General features: G+C 53.6%; 7 protein-coding genes; 2 read left to right on the top strand and 5 right to left on the bottom strand.

The window, feature by feature from the left end:
* Nucleotides 1-4,587: 4,587 nt before the first annotated feature.
* On the bottom strand, nucleotides 4,588-6,034 carry CHC_T00009046001 (Phosphatidylethanolamine N-methyltransferase). XM_005715366.1 is given in 4 exon segments: nucleotides 4,588-5,075; nucleotides 5,076-5,139; nucleotides 5,243-5,317; nucleotides 5,436-6,034. 3 exon segments carry the CDS (start codon nucleotides 6,032-6,034, stop codon nucleotides 5,076-5,078), a joined length of 738 nt encoding a protein of 245 aa, XP_005715423.1. The 3' UTR covers nucleotides 4,588-5,075.
* Nucleotides 6,035-7,091: 1,057 nt separating this feature from the next.
* CHC_T00004124001 (hypothetical protein) lies at nucleotides 7,092-7,274 on the bottom strand. The gene has a single exon (XM_005715365.1). It carries the CDS (start codon nucleotides 7,272-7,274, stop codon nucleotides 7,092-7,094), a length of 183 nt encoding a protein of 60 aa, XP_005715422.1.
* A 5-nt stretch (nucleotides 7,275-7,279) lies between these two features.
* CHC_T00004123001 (hypothetical protein) lies at nucleotides 7,280-7,462 on the bottom strand. The gene has a single exon (XM_005715364.1). The coding sequence runs from the start codon at nucleotides 7,460-7,462 to the stop codon at nucleotides 7,280-7,282; it is 183 nt and encodes a 60-aa protein (XP_005715421.1).
* Nucleotides 7,463-7,484: 22 nt separating this feature from the next.
* Nucleotides 7,485-8,878, top strand: CHC_T00004122001 (hypothetical protein). XM_005715363.1 is given in 2 exon segments: nucleotides 7,485-8,171; nucleotides 8,172-8,878. The coding sequence occupies 1 exon segment, from the start codon at nucleotides 7,485-7,487 to the stop codon at nucleotides 8,169-8,171; it is 687 nt and encodes a 228-aa protein (XP_005715420.1). The 3' UTR covers nucleotides 8,172-8,878.
* A 46-nt stretch (nucleotides 8,879-8,924) lies between these two features.
* CHC_T00008773001 (glycerol-3-phosphate acyltransferase) lies at nucleotides 8,925-10,157 on the bottom strand. Its single transcript, XM_005715362.1, has one exon. It carries the CDS (start codon nucleotides 10,155-10,157, stop codon nucleotides 8,925-8,927), a length of 1,233 nt encoding a protein of 410 aa, XP_005715419.1.
* A 351-nt stretch (nucleotides 10,158-10,508) lies between these two features.
* CHC_T00004121001 (hypothetical protein) lies at nucleotides 10,509-11,231 on the bottom strand. Its single transcript, XM_005715361.1, has one exon. It carries the CDS (start codon nucleotides 11,229-11,231, stop codon nucleotides 10,509-10,511), a length of 723 nt encoding a protein of 240 aa, XP_005715418.1.
* A 141-nt stretch (nucleotides 11,232-11,372) lies between these two features.
* CHC_T00004120001 (hypothetical protein) lies at nucleotides 11,373-13,810 on the top strand. XM_005715360.1 is given in 2 exon segments: nucleotides 11,373-12,935; nucleotides 12,936-13,810. 1 exon segment carries the CDS (start codon nucleotides 11,373-11,375, stop codon nucleotides 12,933-12,935), a length of 1,563 nt encoding a protein of 520 aa, XP_005715417.1. The 3' UTR covers nucleotides 12,936-13,810.
* Nucleotides 13,811-23,061: the final 9,251 nt, after the last annotated feature.

Raw genomic sequence — 23,061 nt, 5'->3', positions numbered from 1 at the left:
TCGACGGGGATATCGCGTATCCATCCGACGAGGGTCACGTCGATCCCTTTGATCGGTCCCCGGGTATCGGTACCCGCCTTCACGAGGGGCAAAACGGACGCCCCCACCCGATCGGCTCGGGTCACCTCGACGCGGGCCTCGGTCTGCCCGCGTAGACTGCTGGATGAGATTGCGCATTCCGGGGCGCGTCTCCATCTGATAGCGGTAGTTCCTGTACGCCGTGAACTGACGTTGTTCAGGCGACAGGAACGGGCACGCGTACATGGCGTGGCCGTACGTCCGGCACAGCCAACAAATGTACGCGCTGCCATCGGTCGACGCGAAAGTCGCCGCGTGGCGTGCCTCCTCATCGGTGAGTCGAGGCACGTTAGGCAGCCCGCGGTCTCCTTCTCGACGGGAGATATCCAGCTCGGCCATGTTGTGGTTCGGACCACCCATGGCCCTCGGCGTGTGTGCGAACGCCGTTGCGAAGCTTCCAGTCGAACCGGTGGAAGCTGGCGTAGGGGGTCGGCCCCCTGCCCGTTCGAAGCCTTGCGTCATGAGGACAGGGTCGGCCTGCCACTCATCTTCTCCAATGTGGAGGGCGGTCGCCGGCGAACTCGTTCCGTGCGACCTTGGAGTTCGGACTCCCTTCGCTGCCGGCTTCGGGTCCGGCAGCGGCAACCCGCGACGGGCGCGGTAGGTTGTACCCTCGGCCGTTGCGATACGGCGAATCGTTGAGAGTTCGGTCTTCTGTTGTCCGGGCAACCTTTGCATCGTCTCTGCCACTGCGGCCCGGGTCGCAGTGGACAGCCCGCGCACGAAGTAGTGCGCGAGAGCTTGTTCTGAGAACACGGCTGTGCATCGGAACGCGGCGGATTCCAGCCGGTCTGCGAACGTGTTCTCGGTTTCGTGAGGAAGCTGTCGCGCCGACGCGACAGCGTCAAACGCTTCCCCCAACACGTCGTCGGTTAGGTAGCGTTTGATAAATTGGTTGACGAGACCAGGCCAGCTCGTGTCGTCGTGGAGCTGGCCGGCGCGGAGGCCGCGCATGGTGTAACTCGTATACAACCGCTCCGCGTCGCGCTCGAGGAAGTGAGCAAAGACACGGATTGCCACACCTTCGGTCAGGTGCTGGGCATTGAAGGTTATCCGGATATCCTTCAGGAACGGGAGCAACTGAATCGCGTCAGTACCGTCGAAGCTCTTCATCGTGGGACGGAGCCCACGGCAGCGTTGGACGTACTTCGCGATCCGTCCCGCGTCACCCGAGGTAACGAGCCTCGAGGTGTTGTCCAACCGATACATGCGGTAGTTCGCGACGGCGCTGAACTCCTGTATCATGGTGTGGACGGGCTCGAGCCCGGGTTCGGCGGGGCCCAACGTTCCGAACGGCGTGACGGGCAACGTTCGGACGTCGACGGGGCCGGGATGCGCGGTAAGATCCGCTGGCTGGTAGCCGCCCCAGCGAGGATCGAAGGGGAGAATCGGTTCCCCTGATCCGCGGGCGACTCCTCCACGGCCACGGTCGGGTTCGTCCGGTACCCGTCGGGACTGCCGCATGCTTCCGGATGCATACGGCCGGGCCTGAGTCTCGGACGCGAAGTTCGCGTCCGCCGTCGGCTTGATGTCCTCCGCCCTCCGACTGGTGACGGCTCCAGTCGGGGGCCACTCCTGCGCTCCGGATGCGCCCGGAGGAACAGTGGCACCGGGCCCACTCGAGGGGGCTCCGGGCGGCCTCTCGGCCGAGGTCTGTTCCATCTCACGGGCACGGCGGCGCGTTGAGTTGAGCTCCGCCGCCATGTGCGCGAACGCTCCCATCTGTTCGGCTGATGGGAAGGGTTGCGGGTCGCGTCGGACCCCGGAGTTCGCACTCGCGGGTTGACCCGCAACGTCCATGGCGGGGGAATCGATGCGCGCCTCTTCGACCAGTACCAAACGGGACTGTAGCTGGTCGACGAGGGCGCGCAGGTTCTCCAAGGACTGAGTTACGCGCTCAAACCTTCCTTCGCGGAGGGAGCGCAACTCATCCATACAGCGGGCGTAGACGCTGTCGGAGACGTCGATACGGAGGGATGTTCGGACATCTTCGATATACTCCGCGATGCGATCGTACATCGCGCGAGCGCGTCCTTCGGAGAAGTCGGGCGACGGTTCGCGGTCTCGGGGACCAGCGTCGCCGTCGCCGACTCGGACGCGGAGCGCGGCCTCTCGCACATCGGCGGGCTCCGAGCGAATCGAGGTGGGATATTCGCCACTCATCTCGACGCGTACGGACGCGGAGGTAAACGATAGTCTTCTCGGTTCGATCGTGAGAGTCTTCTAGGTCGGGAGACCACTGTAGTATAATCACCCCCAACGACGAGGGGGGTGAGTACTGACAGTTCGGAAAGACCCCGATCGGCGGGAAGACAGAAGCACGGCCCACCCACGGTACCGAGCACGGGCTCGAGGTAGCGGTGGTAGAGCGGGATCGGGGAGGACGCGCGCACGCGCGAGCGGTTCTACGCCTCGACGCCCCGGAGCGGTACTGGGTGACGTTCCAGTACCGACGGGCGGAGGCGGAGCCGGCTCGTGGGCGTGCTACGCGCGTCCTCAACCCGCGCGCGGTGCTGCTTCTAGGTAAAACGGACGGAAGTACCTAAAAGTAAGCGGGCGGACCAAGGTGGAGGATCCTTGACAAGTCCGTGCTTGTCGTCCTCCACCGCCGGCGGTCCGCTCATATTTAATGTACAGGGTCACCTATCATAACATTACAGTAGTGCAGGTCGGCCTGCACTGCAGTGCTGTCAGCCGTCGGGGCTGGCAGCGCACGTGTTGTACACGTGTGTGCGCGCGCGCCCCCGTACACGTGGGGTACACGTGTGCGCGCGCACTGAGGTACTGTAGAGCTCGGGCTCTACTGTTATAAATCTAATCTAAATATAATTTAGGGAGGGGGATATGCTACACCTACCTCTTGAGCGTAGAGGAGCCTCATCTCGGAGATGCCCATGAATTGCGAGTCGTCCCCGACGCACACGTCAAAAATCTGGGAACTGACACGAAGAGCAAAGCGCTCAACGCAATCGAAGACAACCTGACGGCCTGCGTCGTATGCAACAACGTGGTCAACCTCCTCATCATCGCGGTTCATTCCAGAAAGCCGGACGAGGTAGATGCCGGTCCGTTGATAACGCAACCACTCCTCCTCGGTCATGCCCCGGTCCACTTTAATTTGTCGGAGCCCCAGAACCTTGATGTTGTTCTGCACCCAGGCAGATGCGTCTGCCAGGCTCCGACAAGCCATTACGCCCCGCTGAAGCATGCTGAGGGCGATTTCGGGTCCCTGCAGGGCATGGATGCCGTTCGCCAAGGCTGCTCGCAAGCATTGGCCGTGACAGGACCTTGCCAATACCGGCAAGCTTGAATGCAGAGAGGCGGCATGCCTTGACGGACCACGATCACCGGGACAGCTCAGAGTGTAAAATCTGTCAGGGTGCTCCGTGCACCAATCGTCGAGTGCGTCGAGAAACGCTGCCTGCCGGCCCGGATTGTAAACAAGTTCCACCGAGCACCCCTGCTGCCCAATCCGTCCAGGAAATATTTCCAAGTCCGACTCAATCCCACTGCCCAGCTCAGCGTCCAGGGTGGAGTCCCCTCCTAGACGATGCGTTTCAATTGTGTGAAACGCAATGGGCCAGAACGTACACGGTCCCCCTCGAAGAAGGTCGGAGGCGAAGTACCCGGGGCCCGCTCTTCCAACGAATCGAGAGTCCCGGCCTGAGCTGAACGCGACGCGGCGAATCTCATACGCCTTCCCTTCCTTACCGACATCCCCACATTTCCTTACCCTGCCACCGCCTTCATGAGTTTCCATCACCTTCTTCGATCTCGATTTCCAATACTTGTCTGCGGCACGGAGGTCGTCGGTGAAGCCAAGTCGACGGAGCCGCATCAATCCGAAGCGCGCTGTAGGCCTCGCCGCGACCCAAGCAGACAGGGCCGCGACGTTGTCGCTGGGGATGGGGAGCGCTTCGAAGAACGCGCGCGCTCCCACAGTAGTCCTTGTGTCCTTCTCGAAAAGGTCCACGGTAGACACCAACCGTCCGGTGGTGAAGCTCGCGAAGGAGACTTTCCTCCCTCTGCATGTTACAGTGGTGATGCCTCGCTGCGCCTGAGCACCCGTCGCTACCCTCCCGGTCGGTACCGTGGCCCTCGGGCTCATATTCAGCTGCCTTCCGGATGGGTGTTGCTGCACGGGCGCGCTGCGTGACGAGACACCACGAGGCATTGCAATACGCCAAGACGGGAAAGCGCACGAGGAAGATTTGGAGGTGTAATTGCGGAAGGGATTCAAGGAGTTGCGGCTGGGCAGGAAATGGGACGCGGTATAACTCGGCGTTCGTGCACCCGATGCGGAAAAGGGAGATGGGGATTGATAAGGGTTTGTGTTGGAATACGTCGGTGCGGATCACGGGAGCAGCGTCGGGAGAGACCTAGTTGCACGCCCCCCCGCCGTCGACGGCGCCGAAGTATGCCAACGGGGGGTGTGTAGTTGGGCCACGTGGTAATAGGCCACGTGTGCGGGCTAAAGCGCCGGCGGCGACCGGCGCTGCCGACGGATAATTTAGGTCTACAATTTTATTGAAATAGCGCCGACCAGAATTGGTCGGCGCACCGGGGGGGGGGCAGACAAGGCTACGACCCCGGGGGACATTGTGCCCTTCCTTCTTCGCCGCGCCACATCCCTCTCTCGCGACTATCGTTCCCCCCCTCGTTCGCCCTACCGCTGCGCGACGCGCGGATACTACGAGCTGCCACCACCCGCAACCATACCTGTGCTGTTGCGCGGACTGTTCTAGCCCCTGTGACGAATGAGGTCCTGTAAACCGCGTGTGTGCACGAGTTATACACCTCCTCGCACTGCTGTTTCACCTTGCATCGCTTTGCATCATCATCTATCCCTTCCTTGTCCTGCATCTCACCTTATGTTACTGTACACAAGCCGACCAACAAACAAACTTCTCCTTCTCCTTCATTTCTTCTCCGTCCTGCAGCATTCTTTTGCACACATGCAAAACAATCACCCATTACATACACCACACCGACCCCCCTCACTCCTCCTTCTCCTCCCTTTGCTGCCTTTCTCTTTCAGCGTATATCTTCGCCGTGAACGGCCTGCATCGCACACAAAATCCCATCATTCATCAACATGTTAGAATTTTCATCCCTCGCTTGAATCACAACCGCGGTACCAACGCCTATCAACTCTGCCACTTACCCTTCAAACATGCACGCCAACCTGTACACTACGTACACCCATCCAGAAAGCACTATTCCGGCTGGCGATCTCGCCCTAATCACACCCACATAAAAAAAATGTCCCACATAAAAAAACGTCAGCACCGTCTTCCCGCCTCGCAACCCCCATCACCGCTTCGCATTCGTTACAAGATACGCTGCAAAATACGTACACAATAGCCCTCCCCATAAAAAGCAGCGTCGACCCATCGTACATCGGGTCCGAGAACATATTAAACGGAAACCCCGTCACCCTCTTCTCCATAAGAATCCCAAAGTAGTCCCCGAGATACGTCCCGACCACTCCGAGTTGATACGCCGACGAAAGCACCAGCACGAGCCCGACCGCCATACCCACCAGCCCCGCCACCTGGTACTCCACGCCCGCCAGCCACCCCACTTTCCGCTGCCTGTCCATGGCCTCAACGAACATCAAGTCCCGGTAGATGCCGCCCGCAAAGATCCACAGCCCCAGCGCGTACGTCCCGCGCACGGGTGACCCGAACGCTTTGGAGAGGATGCGCGTATAGTGCTCGAGTCGCGCCAGCACGTTCCAGATGATTGGCTGCAGCAGAATCACCAGCCCCGCTTGCCAGAACACCACGCTGCCCAGGTTCACGTCGCGGATCGTGTACGGGAACGAAGGCGATGTCGCTTTCGCGCTGAGGAACTCGGCAGCGCTTGTGATGGCCCCGGGGACTGGGAGGGGCGAGGGCATGTATTGCTCCGCGATCGACCATATCTCGTTTGCTTTTTCCATGATAAGGTCCATGGCGGCGGATGCTGGGGACATCGCTTTGATTGCTGCCTGCTAGATGCCCGGGTCTTGAAAGTCTTTAACGTCTTGGGGTTGGGCTTGGCCGAAGTGAAGGATTCACACAACTGAGGAGTAGGAGACCGGAGAGCAAGTGGTGGTGAGCAAATGATGCGGTTCTGAATGTGTATGTTCTCGATGTGTTCTGAATGACCAAAGGGCCAAACCCTACTCGCAGCTTGCCTGTAATGAATCTCGCACTAAATAAATAGTTTCGGGACCATACACGTCGATGATGTGTCTCCGTTGAGAACGATTGACACGTGGAAACGTGTCCTCTGTGCCCATATCCGTCGCGGAACTGCAGTATTCTCTCTGTAAGGTTTGTCTTGCATACTCGGGAGCCTTCTTTCGTCTAATAAGAGGCGGCGCCCTCGGAGGACTCACGTTTTACTCTGGCGGTTCTCTGGAGATTGTGCCGTCTCGCAAAGGCCAAGCAAGTGGGAAGGTCATGTCTCCACTGCTTCGAACTCTATCACGCACTTTTGAAGATGGCGAAAGAGCAAACGTACGGTTGGGGCACGACGCCTTGACCTTACCGGAGCATTCGCCTTCGAGCTCTTCTTGAAGAACGAGACTGCCTCACAGAACGAGTCGTACAGTACTTTCAAAACGCTGCCTCTCTGGCTGAGACGTGTACACTAGGAAATTACTGTACGTGTACAAGTTGAGCTGCGTGTGGCTCGGCGACTACAGTACTATAACAGTAGAGTATTTCTTTTTTATTTTTGAAGAAAGCAAAGCTACAGACCATCATGGCGCTACCCACTTGTGGCTCAGCACTCTATCAGTCGTGGACAAGTGTGGCAACTGCCTTATTTATGACGCAGTCTGTACAAGAGAACGTGCCGCACCCCTACCTCCCGCTTGCTGTTCACATCACGGTCTTATGGCGTCCAGTCCTCCCTTCTACAAGACACAATTTCTATCCTGACCGCCCCACCAAATTGTTTTCGCTTGCAAAGCTGCCTAAGTCGTATACTGAACTGCAAACAACGCGAGGCCCCGTCTCTTTTCACCACCACCGCAAGCAAACATCCCATTTCCCGTGAAAACGCTTTTTGCAACCAGAAACAACCACTCGCCTCTCCGCCTTACGCTTGCAAGCCTTCAAGTCCTTGCCAACATGACTACGCTTCCTGAAGCCCCGAAAGACTCTGCTCGGCGATCCAAGCCCACGACGACCTCGCATTATCATCTCGACTATGTCCAGACCCCGGAGCACAACCCCTGGCTCTTCACGTCGGAGGAGGTGAAAGAAACCCCGTCCCGAGTGCTGGACGTCCCCGAGCGAGTAGAGTCCAAGGTCGTCGCCAAGACCGCACGATTCATCCAGGAATGCGGCCGTGAACTCCCGGTCCCGCAGCTCACAGTGTCCGTCGCCATCACCTTTTTCCAGCGCTTTTACATGCTCGAGAGCATGCTCGTCCATCCTCCACCCCTCATCGCCGCCGCTTGTCTCTTTCTTTCGTGCAAGGTCCAAGAAACTCACAAGCGACTCAAGGATATTATCTACTGGACCGTCAAAGTCCGAACACGGCGCACTGAGGACTTCCCAGACGGCATGGAGCTGCACGAAAATTCACCAGGCTATTATGAAGAAAAGAACAACATCTTGGACAAGGAACGCGAAGTGCTGCGCGTTTTGAATTTTGACCTCAACGTCGACCATCCGTATAGACATCTGTGGACCCTCACCAAGTCGTATCTGGGAAACGGGCCTATGCAGAAGGCGGTCACACAAGCTGCGTGGAATTTCCTTAATGACTCCTTCCGCACTTATTTACATGTGAGTTACGACCCGAAAGAAATCGCCTCCGCTGCAATGTTCCTTTCTGCGAAGCTCCACCGACAACCTCTCCCGGATGGCACCACAAAGGATCCTGTTCATGGAAAAAGAATGCTCGCATGGCACGAATTCTTTCACGTGGATCTTTATAACATCGAAGAAATATGCCGTGCTCTGCTTGATATGTACGATCTCGAGGATCGCAGAGTTGCCGCACTGAAAAACGGCCCCGGGGTGCTCGAGTCATTGCCCGATTCACATCCAGCCGCAAAGCGGCGAAAAGTAGAAAACCACGTTGCGTCATAGGCGTCGCCGATCGTTCCAAGAACGTCTGTACAAGTCAGCGTGGCTGGCTGCCAAGAATGAACATACACCGGATTTCGCACGCCGAGAACGGCTTCGCCCAGGGATCCAGCTCTCGTAGAGGTTACGAATAACTTCTTTTTCTATATAACTGAACGGGCTACGCAGCGTGGCTCTGGTGTCAGGTCGCTGTGACCAGCAAGAAAGATGTGAGGTTGCACATACCAATACTTTCATGATCGCGTGCGTGCGAAGCTTGGTCCATAGAACATATCATGCTCTGGCAAGTCGTTTGCTACAAACGAGTCGGTTGCCACCAAACGAGGAGCTGTGCTAATTTCTTTCTGTGGCTCCAGTTAAGGAGGTTGAGCAGAAAGCGTGGAAGTACTCGATCACTTGGAAGATGGACGTGGGTGCGACCCATGCATGATGTGTACTCTCTATCGATATACGGCCACCGTACAAATGATTCGCTAAGAGTATCCCGTGATAAGACAAGGCCAACGTAGTTACATTAGCCATCCGCTTGCTGTTGGACTATGGACTTGCATCTCTGCAAGCAAGACAGACTCCACTAGCCTCGCACACAAGTCGGGAACTCTGCCAGCAACCAAGTTACTTGTGACTTGTTATCTATGAAAGGGCCGTTGCCCTGTTTCATTCCATATTTCGTGTTTTACATAAGTAAAAGCCGCTGTTCGCGTGCGGAATCTAGCTATTGCATGACGTAACATAACGAGCTCTTCACGCAGGCGGCTAGCGATCATACCCCCCAATGGCTCGATATCCATCTACGACGATGTCCTGCACGTAATTGCAACGGGCTACTCGCCGGCCTATTTTGTCTTGTGCCTCCACCGCGTTACTCCAGTCGATCTCCTTCCCGACATACATGTGCATGGGAATGTGATTAGCGACGCGCTCCTCGCCGAAGTTTGGACCTCCCACACTGGTCGGCGGTGGAAGCATGTCATACGTCCATAGAGACATTGGATAAAAGTGGCAGGGGACGCCCGACTTATTGGCGGTGAAGCGCATCATATCGACAGCGCCTTCATCAAACTTGGATACCTCGACTCGGGCAGTATCCGTAGATCGACGGTCGCGACCGCCGGAAGGAGCAAACCAGAGGACCTTTCCACCTTGTTTAAAAAGCTTTGCAGTGGTGGCGATGGTGCGTCGGTTGTGAAGCAGCTTCTCCTCACGAAGCTCCGGAACATCATTGATGTGCTTTTTCGAATAAACCGTGAGGAGATTTCGGCCGGCAGAAAATGGAGACACGACAGGATCATTAGTGACGCGATCGCCCGCCATAAAGATGATTTCCTCGCAGAACGTGCGGTGACACCCAGCAACCCATGCGAACAAGGCATCAATTGCATATGGGTCGCCCTCCGATTGATGATTGGACAAAAAGATAATATTGTGTCCCTGACGGGCGTACTCGACAGCCTCCGCGATGCTGTCACGGCCTAGAACGGTACTGTCGTCAGGATTTAGCAGCATGGAGGCGAAGTCAAAACCAAACTTGTAGTAGTCAAAAGGCTGCCGTATCCGTTCATGGTACGGGCCAAATTCAATGGGTGAGCAGATGGCGCGGCGGGCCAGCTCGAGCAAGGTAGAAAACATATTTTCCGTGAACTCGGTGGCATCCCCTGTGAAGCGCTTGTTATTTTCGACAGCTTTCCGATAGGAACCATACCAATGCAACAAGGTGGTGGACACATGGTCCGGCAGAACGCCCGCGGCACTCAAGCTCTTGGCACGCGCGTGAAAGGTCTCTCCATCCGAAGGCGTGAAGCGGGCGTCGCCCAACGGATCAACGGTGGCATGAAACGGCTCCGAACCGACCTGGACGACCGATCGTGGGGGCACGCGCAGGGGGTGGCTCGGGCGTCTCAAGCAGGTGCGGGAGGTTTGCGAGCGAAGGCGAGACGGAAAAGCGGGCAAGGCGAGGAAAGCAGGAGAAGGCACTTTCGGGGTTGTCATAGTGGAGGGGAGTAGGGGAAGGGGGGTGAGTGCGGGAAGGATTAGGACGTCAATGTCATTGATGCGAGACGAATGCTTGAACCAACACAGTGAGATAGACGAGGGGACATGGAGAACAAGGCGGTTGGGAGGAGGAGGTCTATCGGGAGTCAGCTAACGGCAGTCAGCGAGGAGGCGAGTTGCGGGAGCAAATCCCGGCCGCAGAATTTCGCAGAATTCGCAGAATTTCGGCAGAAGAGCCGATCCCCACCCGTCACACGCCATTTGCCACCCTGCCATTGATTCCATTTCCCCCGCCAATCCGCCCTCGCCAACTGGCGCCGCGCCACGCCCTGCCTCTGCACAGGGTCATCACTCGAAGAACCCGTCCGCTTCATCCATCTCCTCCGCCAACGGCACCCTGCGTTCCGGCCTGCGCTGCACCGGCCCACCACTGCTACTAGAGTCGTCCCCACCACCTTCCCTTCCCTCCTCTGGGTCGGCCGCGGGGCGCCCCGGGCCCGCCGCCCCCTCTCCCTCCTCCCCGCCGCTCTCCGACGAGCTTTCGTCCCACGCGCGCGGCTTGTGGAAGACGCAGCAGCTCTTGGAGCTCTTCTTCCCGTCGTGCTCGTTGTCGTGCGTCTCCGAGCTCCACCGTACGCGCCGCCGCCGCCGCAGCTTGAGCACCGGCCCCGCCGCGCTCGAGCTCGAGCCCGCGACCGCCGCCCTGGTCACCGTCACCGTCCGGCTGCTGGAACGCGGCGCCGACGTGCGGCCGCCGCGCCCGCGTGTTCGGCTCGTGCGCCGACGCCCCGAGTTCATGCCCGCTTGCGTATGGGGCTCGACGTCGGCTGTTGCAGCTGGCGAAGGCGTGGTGTCACAATAAAAAGGGAAAAGCAGCGCCGCGAGTGGGTAGCTTTGGAAGCGGTTTGTAAATGTGTTACACCTCTGCGACAGGGGGTGTCTCAAACGAAAGGTGACGGGCGTGCACATGCCGTGTATCTGTTCTGAAACGTCCTCCATTCCACACTTGCTCCTCTCGAACCCGCCATACGTGGCGCCACGTGTTACCATGACACGGTTGCCACTTCTCATACGTGTCGTTTGACACGTGTGGAGTTCTTGTCCACGTCACATTCGCTTGACCACAACCAAAATCCCTTGATCCACTTCTCACATCCTCCTGATGTAAAACATCATCATCGCCGCCATTGTACACCTTCACCCCTCGCGTTAATGAATCCACTCCGTGGCGTTTTCACCACGCTGTCCCGCGCCATGTCAACCCGCAAGCCCTATCTCTCCGAAAGAGAGCTACGTTCCCTCTCCCACCAACAGCTCCTTGCCTATACCCTTACCCACGTCCCCATCTCCGCCACAGCTCCTCCCAAGTCTTCACCACAACCTCCGGTCCCCCCAGAATCTACAGATACCACAGACACCCCAACCCCCAAGCGAAAGAAACGCCGGAAGGAGTTTGACATGTCGCGCTACGGCCAGCGCCTGGTCGCCCTGCACCTCGTCTACATCGGCTGGAACTTTCACGGCTTTTCCGCGCAGGCCGATAGCAAAAACACTATCGAGCACCACATCTTCGCCGCCCTCACGAAGACACGTCTTATCGAATCCCGCGCCACATGCGAATACTCCCGCTCCGGCCGCACCGATGTCGGCGTTTCGGCCTTAGGGCAAGTTATCGGCATCCGCTTGCGTTCCAACGTCGCCCCTCCGAGCACAGGGGAAAAAGAACTAGACTACATCAAGATTCTCAATGGCAATTTACCCCAGGGAATACGCGTTCTCGCATGGACTCCGGTCCCGGATGGCTTGACCCCCGTGCCAAAGACATATGATGGAGACCCGAGTCCTATCGTTGGCTACTGGAAGGCCGTCAAGGAAGGCAAGCTTGATATTGATCAAAGTAATGTGCGCCGGCCTTCCCAAGCCTTCTCCGCGCGTTTTGACGCTACGCATCGCTCGTACAAGTACTTTTTCGTGCGCGGCGGCCTGGACATCATGGCCATGAAAACGGCCGCAAAGCACTTTGAAGGTACCCATGACTTCCGCAACTTTTGTCGTATCGACGAAAACATCACCAATTTTGAGCGCCAAATGTACACCGTCGATATTCATTCCGCAAATGACCAAACGCCCATCACACCTAGTGTCGCGGACAACCTCCGCGAAAACGATATGTGCTACATTTTTGTTCAGGGGCAAGCCTTTTTGTGGCACCAGGTCCGTTGTATGGCTGCAGTCTTGTTTGATATCGGTATGCGGCGCGAAGACCCAGTACTTGTCAAGCGCATGCTGGACGACGTCAAGATGGGCACGGGGGCCTTTGCAAATGGAAAGCCCCAGTATCGCATGGCGTCACCCACCCCGTTGCTATTGTATGCGTGTGCCTATCCAGCGTCCGTTGTCGCATTCCCGCAATCATTTGAGGCTGGACAGGCCCCAGGTCATGCCAAGAAGAGCAATAATCAGGTCATCCAGAGAAATTCTTTCGCAAAAGCTGACGCTTCTCTAGCGCAATCTTATGCTTCAGTCGCCACAAAGGCGGCCGTTTTGGAGTCTATGCTTGCGGAGAATGACCGTTTTGTATCAGCCGACGGTCATAGTTCAACTTGGAACGATTCAGGGAAACCATTCAAGGCTTACCGAGCTGCAAGAAGTTTTGTGCTCGATTTGAAGGTTGGGAATCATGTGCCTTACAGTCAACGGCCATGTGATGACTCTCTGTTCGTCAAGCAGCAAAGAGCCGCGAGAAAGAAAGAAGCCAAGCCAACAAACCACTGACCGCCACTCTCCTAACACCATCAATGCCACTTCTGCTACTCCACAGTATAGATTCAACGGAAGCCGCTACCCACGTGTCCACTTCGACATCTGCTACTGACTCGCAAATCTATGGCAAGAGATGCCGGACAATCTGCAAACAACTTCCCACACGTTTAGATATTGTTGGTTTCTGCAGAACTATAGAAATCAGTCGGTTCAAGACATATCAGAACAAGGCTCGTATATCCCAAATTGTCAAATACCATGACGAGGTTGAACCCTCTTGATTTCCATTTGCGTTCATCAAATCGAGAAACCCTCTTTACCACACCAAATAGAGATGGAAACCACAAACATCTATCTGAAAATATATATATTATCGATGCACCTGATCTCAGTGCTTTCCGACAGCGATCGCGCGACCGGTTTTCGTAGCATGCAAAGAAGAACATCCTCAAAGCCGATTCATGCCTTGTTAAGCGTGAGATTAAAAGCAAGGCTCTACATGGTCTGACAAGAGTATGAATTCGAAAACGGTTAGGCTTGAAGTGTCTTGGTGCTGTGCGAGGACAAGTCAAAGACACTGACACTCACTGAGAGACTTTCATTAGTCAGGACTCGGGGATGCGTGCGTCTACTAAAACCTGTAAAGACACTGTATATGCTATCGTACTATATTTGTGTGCAAATGGCATATCGAAAGTGGGATAGAAACCGTGCTTCAACAGAAGAACTCGGAAACTCTTACGGTTTATCTAACATCCTCTGAAAGCATGCATCACAGAGGAGCATATCTTTGCTTCCACCCTCCTAGAGGAAAAACTAATTCCGGATTGACCAAAAACGGGCTACACGGCATCGTAGTTTCAAAATAAAGTTTTTCGTTAATGCTTCCAGCACTTCCTCCATGCAGCCTGTCAACACTAAACGAATGAGGGGAACACGTCCGCAAACCCGCTGATGATAGCTTAGATATTGAAACAACGTACGAAACTTTGGGATGAGCTTTCCGGCAAGAGTAGTGGCGTGGTGTTGTGAATGCCATGGAACGCCTGTTTCGGTTCCATAAAAATAACTAGCCGATAGCAGCAGGCCCTGAGTCACACACTCTGCAGAGCATATATCTTCCTATACTGCGTGACTGTATATGACTGCAGATGGCTCCCTCGCCAAAGGAATTTGTCTGAATCAGGCCCCGTCATCATTCACTTTCGTAGATACCGTTTATTGGGAGCGCAGGTAAGGAAAGCAATGGGATTGTACGTTTTATAGAAAACATACAGAGTGTGCAACTCTGCGCTTTAAACATCCGTACTGTTGCTCAAGAAAGGTGGTCCTGGTTTTTAAGAGGTCTACTTCTAGAAATGTGAAGTTCGAAAAAGACTGTCAATGCCTGCACACATCGCTGTCCTTTCTGGCGGACAAGCAGACAGTGGTAGATAGGTTCTCATGTCAGATTTCGCTCTTCTCTTGAAGCTCTTCATCAGCAGACGACATTCATATCCTTGTATGCATAGTGCAGTGGAGGTTCATTTGTACATAAATTACCGATCTCGATTCATTCAGGGCTTGATACACAAATTCCGGCTGCGGTGTGCCTTACTTCGTCCAGTTCTCAGTATAATAGATGATTTGAAGATGGGGTAGCTATAAAAAGACGGTCTCCTGATATGTTTTGATTCACTGCTCCCCTTTTAACAAAACTCTTAAAACTGGACATCTAGTCCTCAGATTCGCACTACGTTCTTCCAGATTCGAGGTGAAAGATGAGATTAGTGCATTGTCATGATCTCGTAGTTGTAGTCATCCCAACAGAACATAATCGACTTACCATTCTTTTTTGTGGCTCCGCCGCCATGGTACTTGTTGTTCACAACGAAGGTCAGCAATTCTCACTCACTTGTTAGTTATTGTTTGATTGATTCAATTATACGACATGCATGTTGGGGATCATAGCAAAGAGTGTCTTCTTTGAACTCAGAAAATTGAATCTATATATGCTGTACAAGAATTTGCTCTATCGTCAATTTGTTCAAGATAACTCTAAAACGAAAAAGCATACCCAGGTCGGCTTGACTTCACAGTATTTAGTTTAGGCTAGACTCCACAGCATGTAGTTTCAGCCACTGCAGCCTACGGATCAATCTTGATTAAGAGTATGTCGCCTAACGTGCAACTAAGCAAATAGACTGTCCATCTTCATATGTACCACATCTCAATACAAACCCGACCTTTTTGCCGTGGAGATCGTTCCTGAATTTCAATATATGTAAACAGAGAGAAAACTTAATCTCGACATCGTCCCTGCACCTTGTTATCCTATTCCTTGCGTTCTCCATGAACACCAGAAACTGCAGCACTATATTCGCAGCGAAATATTGCCCATACTGTCCGTCCGGAAACCCCCATCATGGAATCTCTGGCAAAATCTAGGTTGTGAAGGTTTTTAATGGCCCAACTGGAATAAAAAAAACTGCTGCGTTCCTCCCGACCATTTTTCATAGCCACGTAATACCATACATATTGGCCTGTCAAAGGGGGGTTACCTTTTGTCAGAATGAACGGCGCATGTGATGGGGACCCGCTACAGCCTTCACCATCTCAAAACCGGGAATCGGCGGGGGCATATATGTGTGTAGGATAGTAATTCCCTAGTATTAATCATACGGTCGATGGTCAATCATGTCTGATCTGATCCATATCACCTGTGCAGTGAAGGATTTGAAAGTGACATGTCTTTTTGAAATGCCTGCCGGTGCGTTGATTATAAGGTTCCACATTACTGCAGTGTCGGGCATTCAGAATATCCAGAACCTGCTCTTTATAATAGTCGAAGTCCTCTTTGTGGATTGCGATATATTTAGACTGGGTGCATTTCCGTTCTTGGAAAACTTCTATTATCTGTAAGACGGGAAGGCGATGTCAATTTCTCACGGGCAAGTGTAAATTACTTCACTCAAGAGTTGCATCGGGAGAGTCTTGGCAAGATCACTCGTCCCCCCTACCACTGCTGATTCTAAATTTTGCTACAGCCGAAATTTTTGAGTGATAAACTTTTCTGAACACTCTAGAGGAAGAAATTTACTGTTTTGTTTCTATTTGCATATGCATGTAGCACTGCGATTTGCCTGAACTATAACGGGGGCTACACAACCAAGTAATAAAAACAATATATATACAGTATAAAGTAATCAAAATAATATATATATATATATTAACGAAAACGTGCGATCTGCTTGTAATGAAGATGTTGGTCAAGGTCCCCACAATTCTCGAACATGAACGTGTAGCAAGGGCTTAGTGAACTCGAAGCAATTATAGGAACGGTCAACTGACATAACGAAATGTCACATGAACAGACGGCAGAACCGATCGGGGCATTGTTCACCACTCATGCTTTTCATGCCATGCATCGCTTGTCACGGTTGTACGATCACGCTTCTGTTTCCAGCTATCGGGGGTGAGACTGCATGGAAAGACATACTGTAGAGATAGGAATTGCTTCGAATGGCCCTCTGGTCTACGTCTGGAAAAGTAGTACAGTACTGCTAGCACTTATCAAGCGGTTCCGTAACGATACGTCTACCATCGCTTGAGGGAACTGAAGAAAATGTGACAAGCAAGTAGGGATGGAAGGAGGGATGACGACAATGCTTCAGCGAGTGAGTTTTTGACCCTGTTTGGACGGTAAGCATGGCGTGTGAGGGAATGTAATTAATTTTTCTTTTTTTAGAAGGCATTCGTGTGGTGATGTTGCGAAGGCTAGATCTAGATCACAAAAGTGTATCCTATATTCTATGCAGGGCCCGAATGGTAGTGTAGGGTATTGGTTGAGGTTGAGAAAAAAACTACTGCAGAAGGTTCTTCGATGAAGGCAGGATCAAGACTATGATGGAGATATAAAGTTTCCGGACGGACAGTGCGCATTTGGAGGAAATTATCAAAAAGGAATATGGAACTTGGGTGTCGGTGGGTATTGAGTTCTTCAGAGGGAGAGCAGTGTACAACAGGCAGTGGCTGATTCTTTTACGCGAAGAACTACACATAATTTATATACGAAGGAAGAAGACAACATAGCAGCAGAAGTTTGGGAGTACAGTGGATCACAGTATTTTTCAGCGAGTTCAGCTGTAGCGTATGCATTGGTTCAGTGCAAAGTATCGGATGGGGCTGATGCAAGCGATTGTGATACTGTATGCATTGTGGATGTAGAGACATGTGCTGTGCCCATGTTTCACTTTGGTGGAATTAGTCTCGGGCGACAGCGAGTGGCGAAGTGATTGTTGCACTGTGCAGAGTTGGAGTGGTAGTGATGTCGATCGGATATAAGGGGACATGAACGTGAATCAGAATATATTCGTTCCCTTTGCCGTGAGAATACATGGACACCCTTCAAAATCCCATGTTCAAATGGAACGCGCCACTCCTCTGCAGTGTTTTGTAGTGCAATTGAAAGGGTTTGTCACGCCTTATAAGGCAGAGGAGAGGCAGGCATTCAAACGCCTTTAGGCAAGCACAGGCGTCGACTACAGTAAATATCTTGCTCTGTAACTGTAGGAACACTTCATATAAAACATGCTAAAAGTCCAATACTCACGTTTCGGCGCAACCAAAAGGTTCCACAGTACTACAAAAAATAATCAGAGCGCAACCAAGATGCTTTAGGGACACATATCCGGGAACAAATGCTAAAGCAAATGCTACGTGGGAGGCATTTTTCTGACGTTGAGAATGGCCAAAATTTGGTACTCCGCCCGAAGTGTTTGTCAATCACGGGGGTCACTGAAGCAATATCATGCGTCCTTAGTACAAACCTTCTCGATGGGCCAGTGCCTGTAAAACAACCGCAAGCAAAGCGGCCAACCATCTAAATTGACCCCCTGCATGAAGCGGCTTATCCTTCAGGAGGCCTCCGCCGGAAAAACTTGGCGAACGAGGTACAAAAAAGTGTGAATGTGCTGGTGCATCGCTTTAGGGTTCAGTGCTTCACAAGGAAGACTGCAACCCTTCAGTGCGGACGGTTTTTTAGTGCCCCATTACTCACGCCATTTCACACGCAGGAACGAGTAGAGGTTTGCGTATGAGAACGTAACCTGAGAGATTGATAAATGGCGCAGTGTATTTCCTCTGCCGAGAAGAAATTTAACAAGGACGACCCAATGGCTGGCACTTCTACTGGTTTAGAGGTTGTCAACATCAAAGATGTAGTTCAGTTTTGATTTGACCATGATTTTCGAACTGCAGAAGGAATAATTTAGTCGTTCTAAAAGGTATTAAAGACTCTCTTCGCTCCTAAAACTTTTCTGCAGAATGAGCTTCTTCTGTTTGCAATTGATAACCGTAGTGAACGTTTGGTTTAGAAAAAAGATATAAGTGCAATTTCCGGATCTGCGTCACAAGACGCTGGTTGACGAGCATATTTCAGTCGTATTGTCGTGACCTTCGAGCTCGTTTGACCTGAATTTCCTTGAGAATCAATGATGCATCATCGTGAGGAGGTTACATGAGAACGCGGTACAGCACAACTCCGTTATTAGCATCCAGTGGGCATCGACTCGGTTTAAATGATCAGAGCGGAACATGTACATCAAATCTGGTCGTGTTCATGTAGAGGTGCTTTATTGCGGTTCTACATAACATGAGAGTCCGTTTTTGTCTTTGGAAATGTGGAATTATTGCGGCACCATTCTGAATAAAAAAGTATCCGGGGTGCCCCTGTTCTTACAAGGTAAGATGCTTACTATGCTTACTGTAGTCAACGCCTGTGCTTAGGTATACGAAGTTTGTATAAATGTCTCTGCATTGTCCTTTTGGGCGTGACAATGTATTTTTATTGCGACTGAATTGATATTTTCCGGGAGGAGTGTGCATATTGGACTGCACTTTACGAATGTGTTTCAAGCTCTGTATTCGAAGCCTACAAGACATGCCGGCTGCATGTGAAAGCATATACAGTGCTGCACAAGGGTGTTCGGTACGAGACGGTAGGTTGATATATGTAAGCGTGTAACCTTTAGTTGTTGAATATTGAGGTTTGGGTGTAATAGGGAAGTCTGGGGTAAGATTTTCACTGTGTGCGGTCGTTCAAAAGAGCATTGCGCATGGTTAGCTTTTAAACCACTGGCGCGTGACTTGTCAAGGCGAAAGCGGGTGTTTCGTGATGCGGTGAGGACAACTCGGTGTGGCGGCCAATGGGAGGATGCGAGCAAGGTCGCTTTGCGGGGGGCTACAAGTGGAGACACTTGTCGGATGGAACGAGCATCGGGCTGTAAAGATGCAGGTCTTTCTGATCCTCCAAACGTAGTTCAAAACGAATGTATTTTTGGACCATTGCGTTTCCCCTCCACCCTCAGCCAACCTCCGTCTCGAACTCACATCGATCCCCCCTTTTTCCCTAAACGTCGTCCCTGACTCGTCGTTGGAAGCAACGCGCACTTGCCGCACCTCAGACATACCTTACGCTTCGAACGTGAGCGGGATCGACGACCAGGCGGAAATTTCGTGAAGGCTCACAAACCCCGACCGACAGACACAATGTTTACACGTCGTCTGGCACCGCTGGTACGTCGTGCATCTCTTCTGCATCGACGTGACGGGACTGTCGCGCGGCGCGCTATGAGCGCCAGCGCAGAACCGCAAGGTACGTAGAAGCTAGTGTTTGGCGAGGCGGCGGTGGGGAGATGGCGCAACGCGAGTGGAAGGTGAAAAACTAACTTTTTGCGGGATACGCGACTGCTGGTGCGGTGCGCATGGCACAGGCGCGGGGAACAAGCCGTTGGGGCCGACGGAGAGGACGCTCTCGTTTCGAAGATGGCAGCGCAACGGGGCGATGGGGTTTGTGGGGCTGGGGGTGATCGGCGGGCCCATTTTATTCTACGTGACAGATTAAGGCGGGGTTTTGGCGGTGTGTGCGCCTGGCATGGCATTTTGGCACGAGTAGACTGCAATAAAGTGAGGGGAAAGAATGAGTGAAAGAGCGTAAGCTGAGTGGAGAGTGGAGGAGACGCGGCGGCGACAGGTTCGGCGGACTGGACTGTAACAGTGGGCTGCTGGAGGGTCACGGTAGCGGGCGGGATATGGGGGAAGTTTGAAGTTGTGCATGAGAGTTTGCTGGCACTAGTTGCTAGGCTGTCAGATGGCGCACGGAAAGAGCAATGAGCAGGTGGGGTTGTTGTACGCTCTGGGGCATCGTGTTGTGCCATGTGATCAGCCTGCGATCCGCCTCTCCTCCTCTCTCCCCCCCTAGTCGGGCCGCAGATGCAGGGCAAAATTGCGCGTCTCTCGGCACATGGCGGATTGTGCTTCGCTGCCAGATGGGCGTTTGTGTGTATATGTCACGATAGAGAGCGCGTGAGTGGGAGGAACGAAGGTGCGATGGGGACGCGTAATGAGACGCGGTGTCAGGCATTGGTCAGTCGTCAGGCCGCGAAACAGGATATGGCAGGAGAGGGAAGAGCTGTCGGCAGATGATGTGGGTGTAGGGGTGGCGACGGGGAAGGGAGGACGGGGGTTGGGGCGAAGACGAGATGTAGACTCAAGCTATCGCAGCGTTGACGTGGAGGATGAGAGTGGTTTTGGCGGCGGAGGCGATGGGATTTAGAGTACGGGCGAGTAATCAGTGTTGGCAGGGCATGGCGAGTGTGGCGGGCGGGGGGACGGCAAGGGGGGGCGGGGAGAGCGGACCGTGCCGCAATACTCTGTACGGCAGAAAAGCGGGGCGGCAGGGGGCACGGCGGGGAGCACGGCAGGGGGCACGGAAGCGGACCGTGCAGGCCACAGTCAGGCACGTGCCAAGGGACGCATATGCGCCTTGTGGGGAGGGTGCGGGACCATCGAGGTCGCTCAGCACTTGTTGGCCCGCTCCCCGCGTAATACCGTACCCCCCCCCCCCTACGCGCATCCAATCACGGCCCCGCCCAAAACCACCGGAATCCACTTTGCTTGTAAAAAATCCGCATGTCAACCCATGTCCGCATCGAGCTACAACACTGTGCCAATGGTCCATGCCATACACCTCCACCCCCAGCCCCCGCCATCCCCCCGCCCGCCCCCCGCCCCGCCCCACGCCGCTTCGGTCTCCAGGCGCGTTGCAAAAGACCCCGCTGCCGCCACGCCCGCGCGGCGGGACTCACAACCGTGCGTTGATGCCAACCCCCCCTTTGTGGATCCGCAGCAACCAAGACGGCTCATCAACCGGCGCCTGTCCACTGATGCGCGCGCAGTTTGCTAGCAACAGCCGGCTTGGTGTTGCCGCGCCATCGCCTTGCGCCAATCTGCTCTCTCCACATGCCACTGCCACGTCCCTCCAGCGCCGCACCTTCTGCGTCCCGAGCATCGTCTTCGCGTTTGTCTGTCTCTCTCGCGCCTCGCACCGTCAGACGCTCGCGCCTCTCCATACTGTGTGGCTTTGTCGGAGGCAAAGGTGGCCACTTGAGCCCCGAAAGCTTCGAAACTCCACGGGTGCGCGCCATCGTTGCTTAGGTTGTCAGGCTTACGACTACTGTATTGAGGGATAAAAATAGCGCTACATGAATTGCATGCATACATGCTACAGCATTCGTGTTCCCAATCCCCATCATACACGTACCGGCGGGGCCACATTCTGGCGAAGTGAGATATTCCCCACCTCGCCGGCTGCCCTCCTCCCAGTAACCACGTGATTCTGCATGGCAATGCCCTCTTCTGCCCGAATGGTCCGCCCACCAACCCCGTCACGCTACCCCGGAACGCACCATCTGCAACATATCCAATCAACAATCTCCCGCACGGAACAGCACGGCTTCCGGGAGCTTGGTCAATATGGCAAAAAAAGAAGAAAACATCACTTTCCGCTCCCCGCCCTCACCATCGTTCCATTTCTTACATGAAATCCACTTCATCCCCCCTGCTTCCTCACTTCTCCCGGTCCAACTACAGGAACGCTTTCGGGTCCGCCAACCCGCTTCCGCTTCAGTTACTTAATTACGTCACGCTCAACGCATACCGCGCATCATTGCTACCTTCCTGCGTGTCACCATATTTCTTTTTTTATCACACAAAAATCTATAAAAACATACATTCACTTTCATACATCCGATTCATTAAACTATCATACATACCCCCGTTCTCGTTGTCATGTTTCTCCATCCGCACTTCCTGTCACGATTTGTAGAAGGGGTATCAATTAGAACGTGCTCAACCTTCTGCCACCTGTCCGTAGTCGGTCGGTGACACATCCCTTTATTAGTTATTGCTACCTAGGGCGGGGATCCCCTATATATTCTGAACGGCCAACGACCAATGAAGCTTACTACAGGCATAATTGTACTAAAAACCACCCCAAAAGGGCCACTGAGAGAAACTTTTCTCCAACTCGACGTACAATGATTGGCACTATAAAACGCAGGTAATAAGAGCATCTCCACCTGTGTCCGATCAAATGACCAAATAACCAAATTTAAGTGCCAAGTGGCTGATAGAAATTGGTTGGGCTATTTCTTTGGAACGGTAGATTTTGGTCATTTGGTAAACCAATATGGTTGTTCCCCACACCACCCACCAAACCACTTCTTGGTACGAGCCGAGCTCATACTCAAGTTGAAGAGGATATGGAGGGCAGTTGGTGGAACGATGCCATCGGGGACGAGGATGAAGACCTGATCCAGGACCTTCTGGATTCGAGTAGCGAGGATGAACCCCTTCGGCGATGGGGGGATCGGTTGCGGGAAAGGCGCCCAACATCGAACAAGGCAGGATTGAAGCTGGTAATCGTTTGTACAACCAGTACTTTTCGCCAGACCCGACATACACATCCGCACAGTTCCAGCGCCGCTTTTGACTTTCCCGAACGGTTTTCGATAGAGTTCATAGCGCACTCGTTTTCTGCGATTCATATTTCCTTCAGAAGAAAGACTGCACAGGAATTACGGGCCTATCTAGATATCAAAAACAACTGCAGCCCTCCGTATGTTAGCGTACGGGGTAGCTGCTGATTCTGTCGATGACGCGCTTGGCGTCGCAAAATCAACTGCACTGAAGGCCCTAGAGCATTTTGTTCGCGGTGTGTGTCATTGTTTTGCCTCTGAGTATCTGCGAGCACCTACGCTAGCGGATCTGAAGCGTCTATTGTCTCAATCGCAAGAGCGGGGATTTCCAGGTATGCTTG

The sequence above is a fragment of the Chondrus crispus genome, genomic scaffold, assembly GCF_000350225.1.
Source record: "Chondrus crispus Stackhouse genomic scaffold, scaffold_213, whole genome shotgun sequence".
In the NCBI taxonomy this organism is placed as follows: Eukaryota; Rhodophyta; class Florideophyceae; order Gigartinales; family Gigartinaceae; genus Chondrus; species Chondrus crispus.
This window is presented reverse-complemented; position numbering and strand designations above follow the sequence as displayed.

Bases quoted from the DNA above. Each gene is read 5' to 3' on its own strand.
- CHC_T00009046001 (XM_005715366.1), bottom strand. From the start codon at position 6,034: ATGGACCTTATCATGGAAAAAGCAAACGAGATATGGTCGATCGCGGAG. The intron at 5,318-5,435 runs GTACGTATTTTG...GGGTGTGATTAG, and splicing joins TTTATGGGGAGGGCTATTGT to GGCGAGATCGCCAGCCGGAA. The intron at 5,140-5,242 runs GTAAGTGGCAGA...TGTGCGATGCAG, and splicing joins TTGGCGTGCATGTTTGAAGG to GCCGTTCACGGCGAAGATAT.
- CHC_T00004124001 (XM_005715365.1), bottom strand. From the start codon at position 7,274: ATGATAATGCGAGGTCGTCGTGGGCTTGGATCGCCGAGCAGAGTCTTT.
- CHC_T00004120001 (XM_005715360.1), top strand. From the start codon at position 11,373: ATGAATCCACTCCGTGGCGTTTTCACCACGCTGTCCCGCGCCATGTCA.
- CHC_T00004123001 (XM_005715364.1), bottom strand. From the start codon at position 7,462: ATGGCGACGGACACTGTGAGCTGCGGGACCGGGAGTTCACGGCCGCAT.
- CHC_T00004121001 (XM_005715361.1), bottom strand. From the start codon at position 11,231: ATGAGAAGTGGCAACCGTGTCATGGTAACACGTGGCGCCACGTATGGC.
- CHC_T00008773001 (XM_005715362.1), bottom strand. From the start codon at position 10,157: ATGACAACCCCGAAAGTGCCTTCTCCTGCTTTCCTCGCCTTGCCCGCT.
- CHC_T00004122001 (XM_005715363.1), top strand. From the start codon at position 7,485: ATGCTCGAGAGCATGCTCGTCCATCCTCCACCCCTCATCGCCGCCGCT.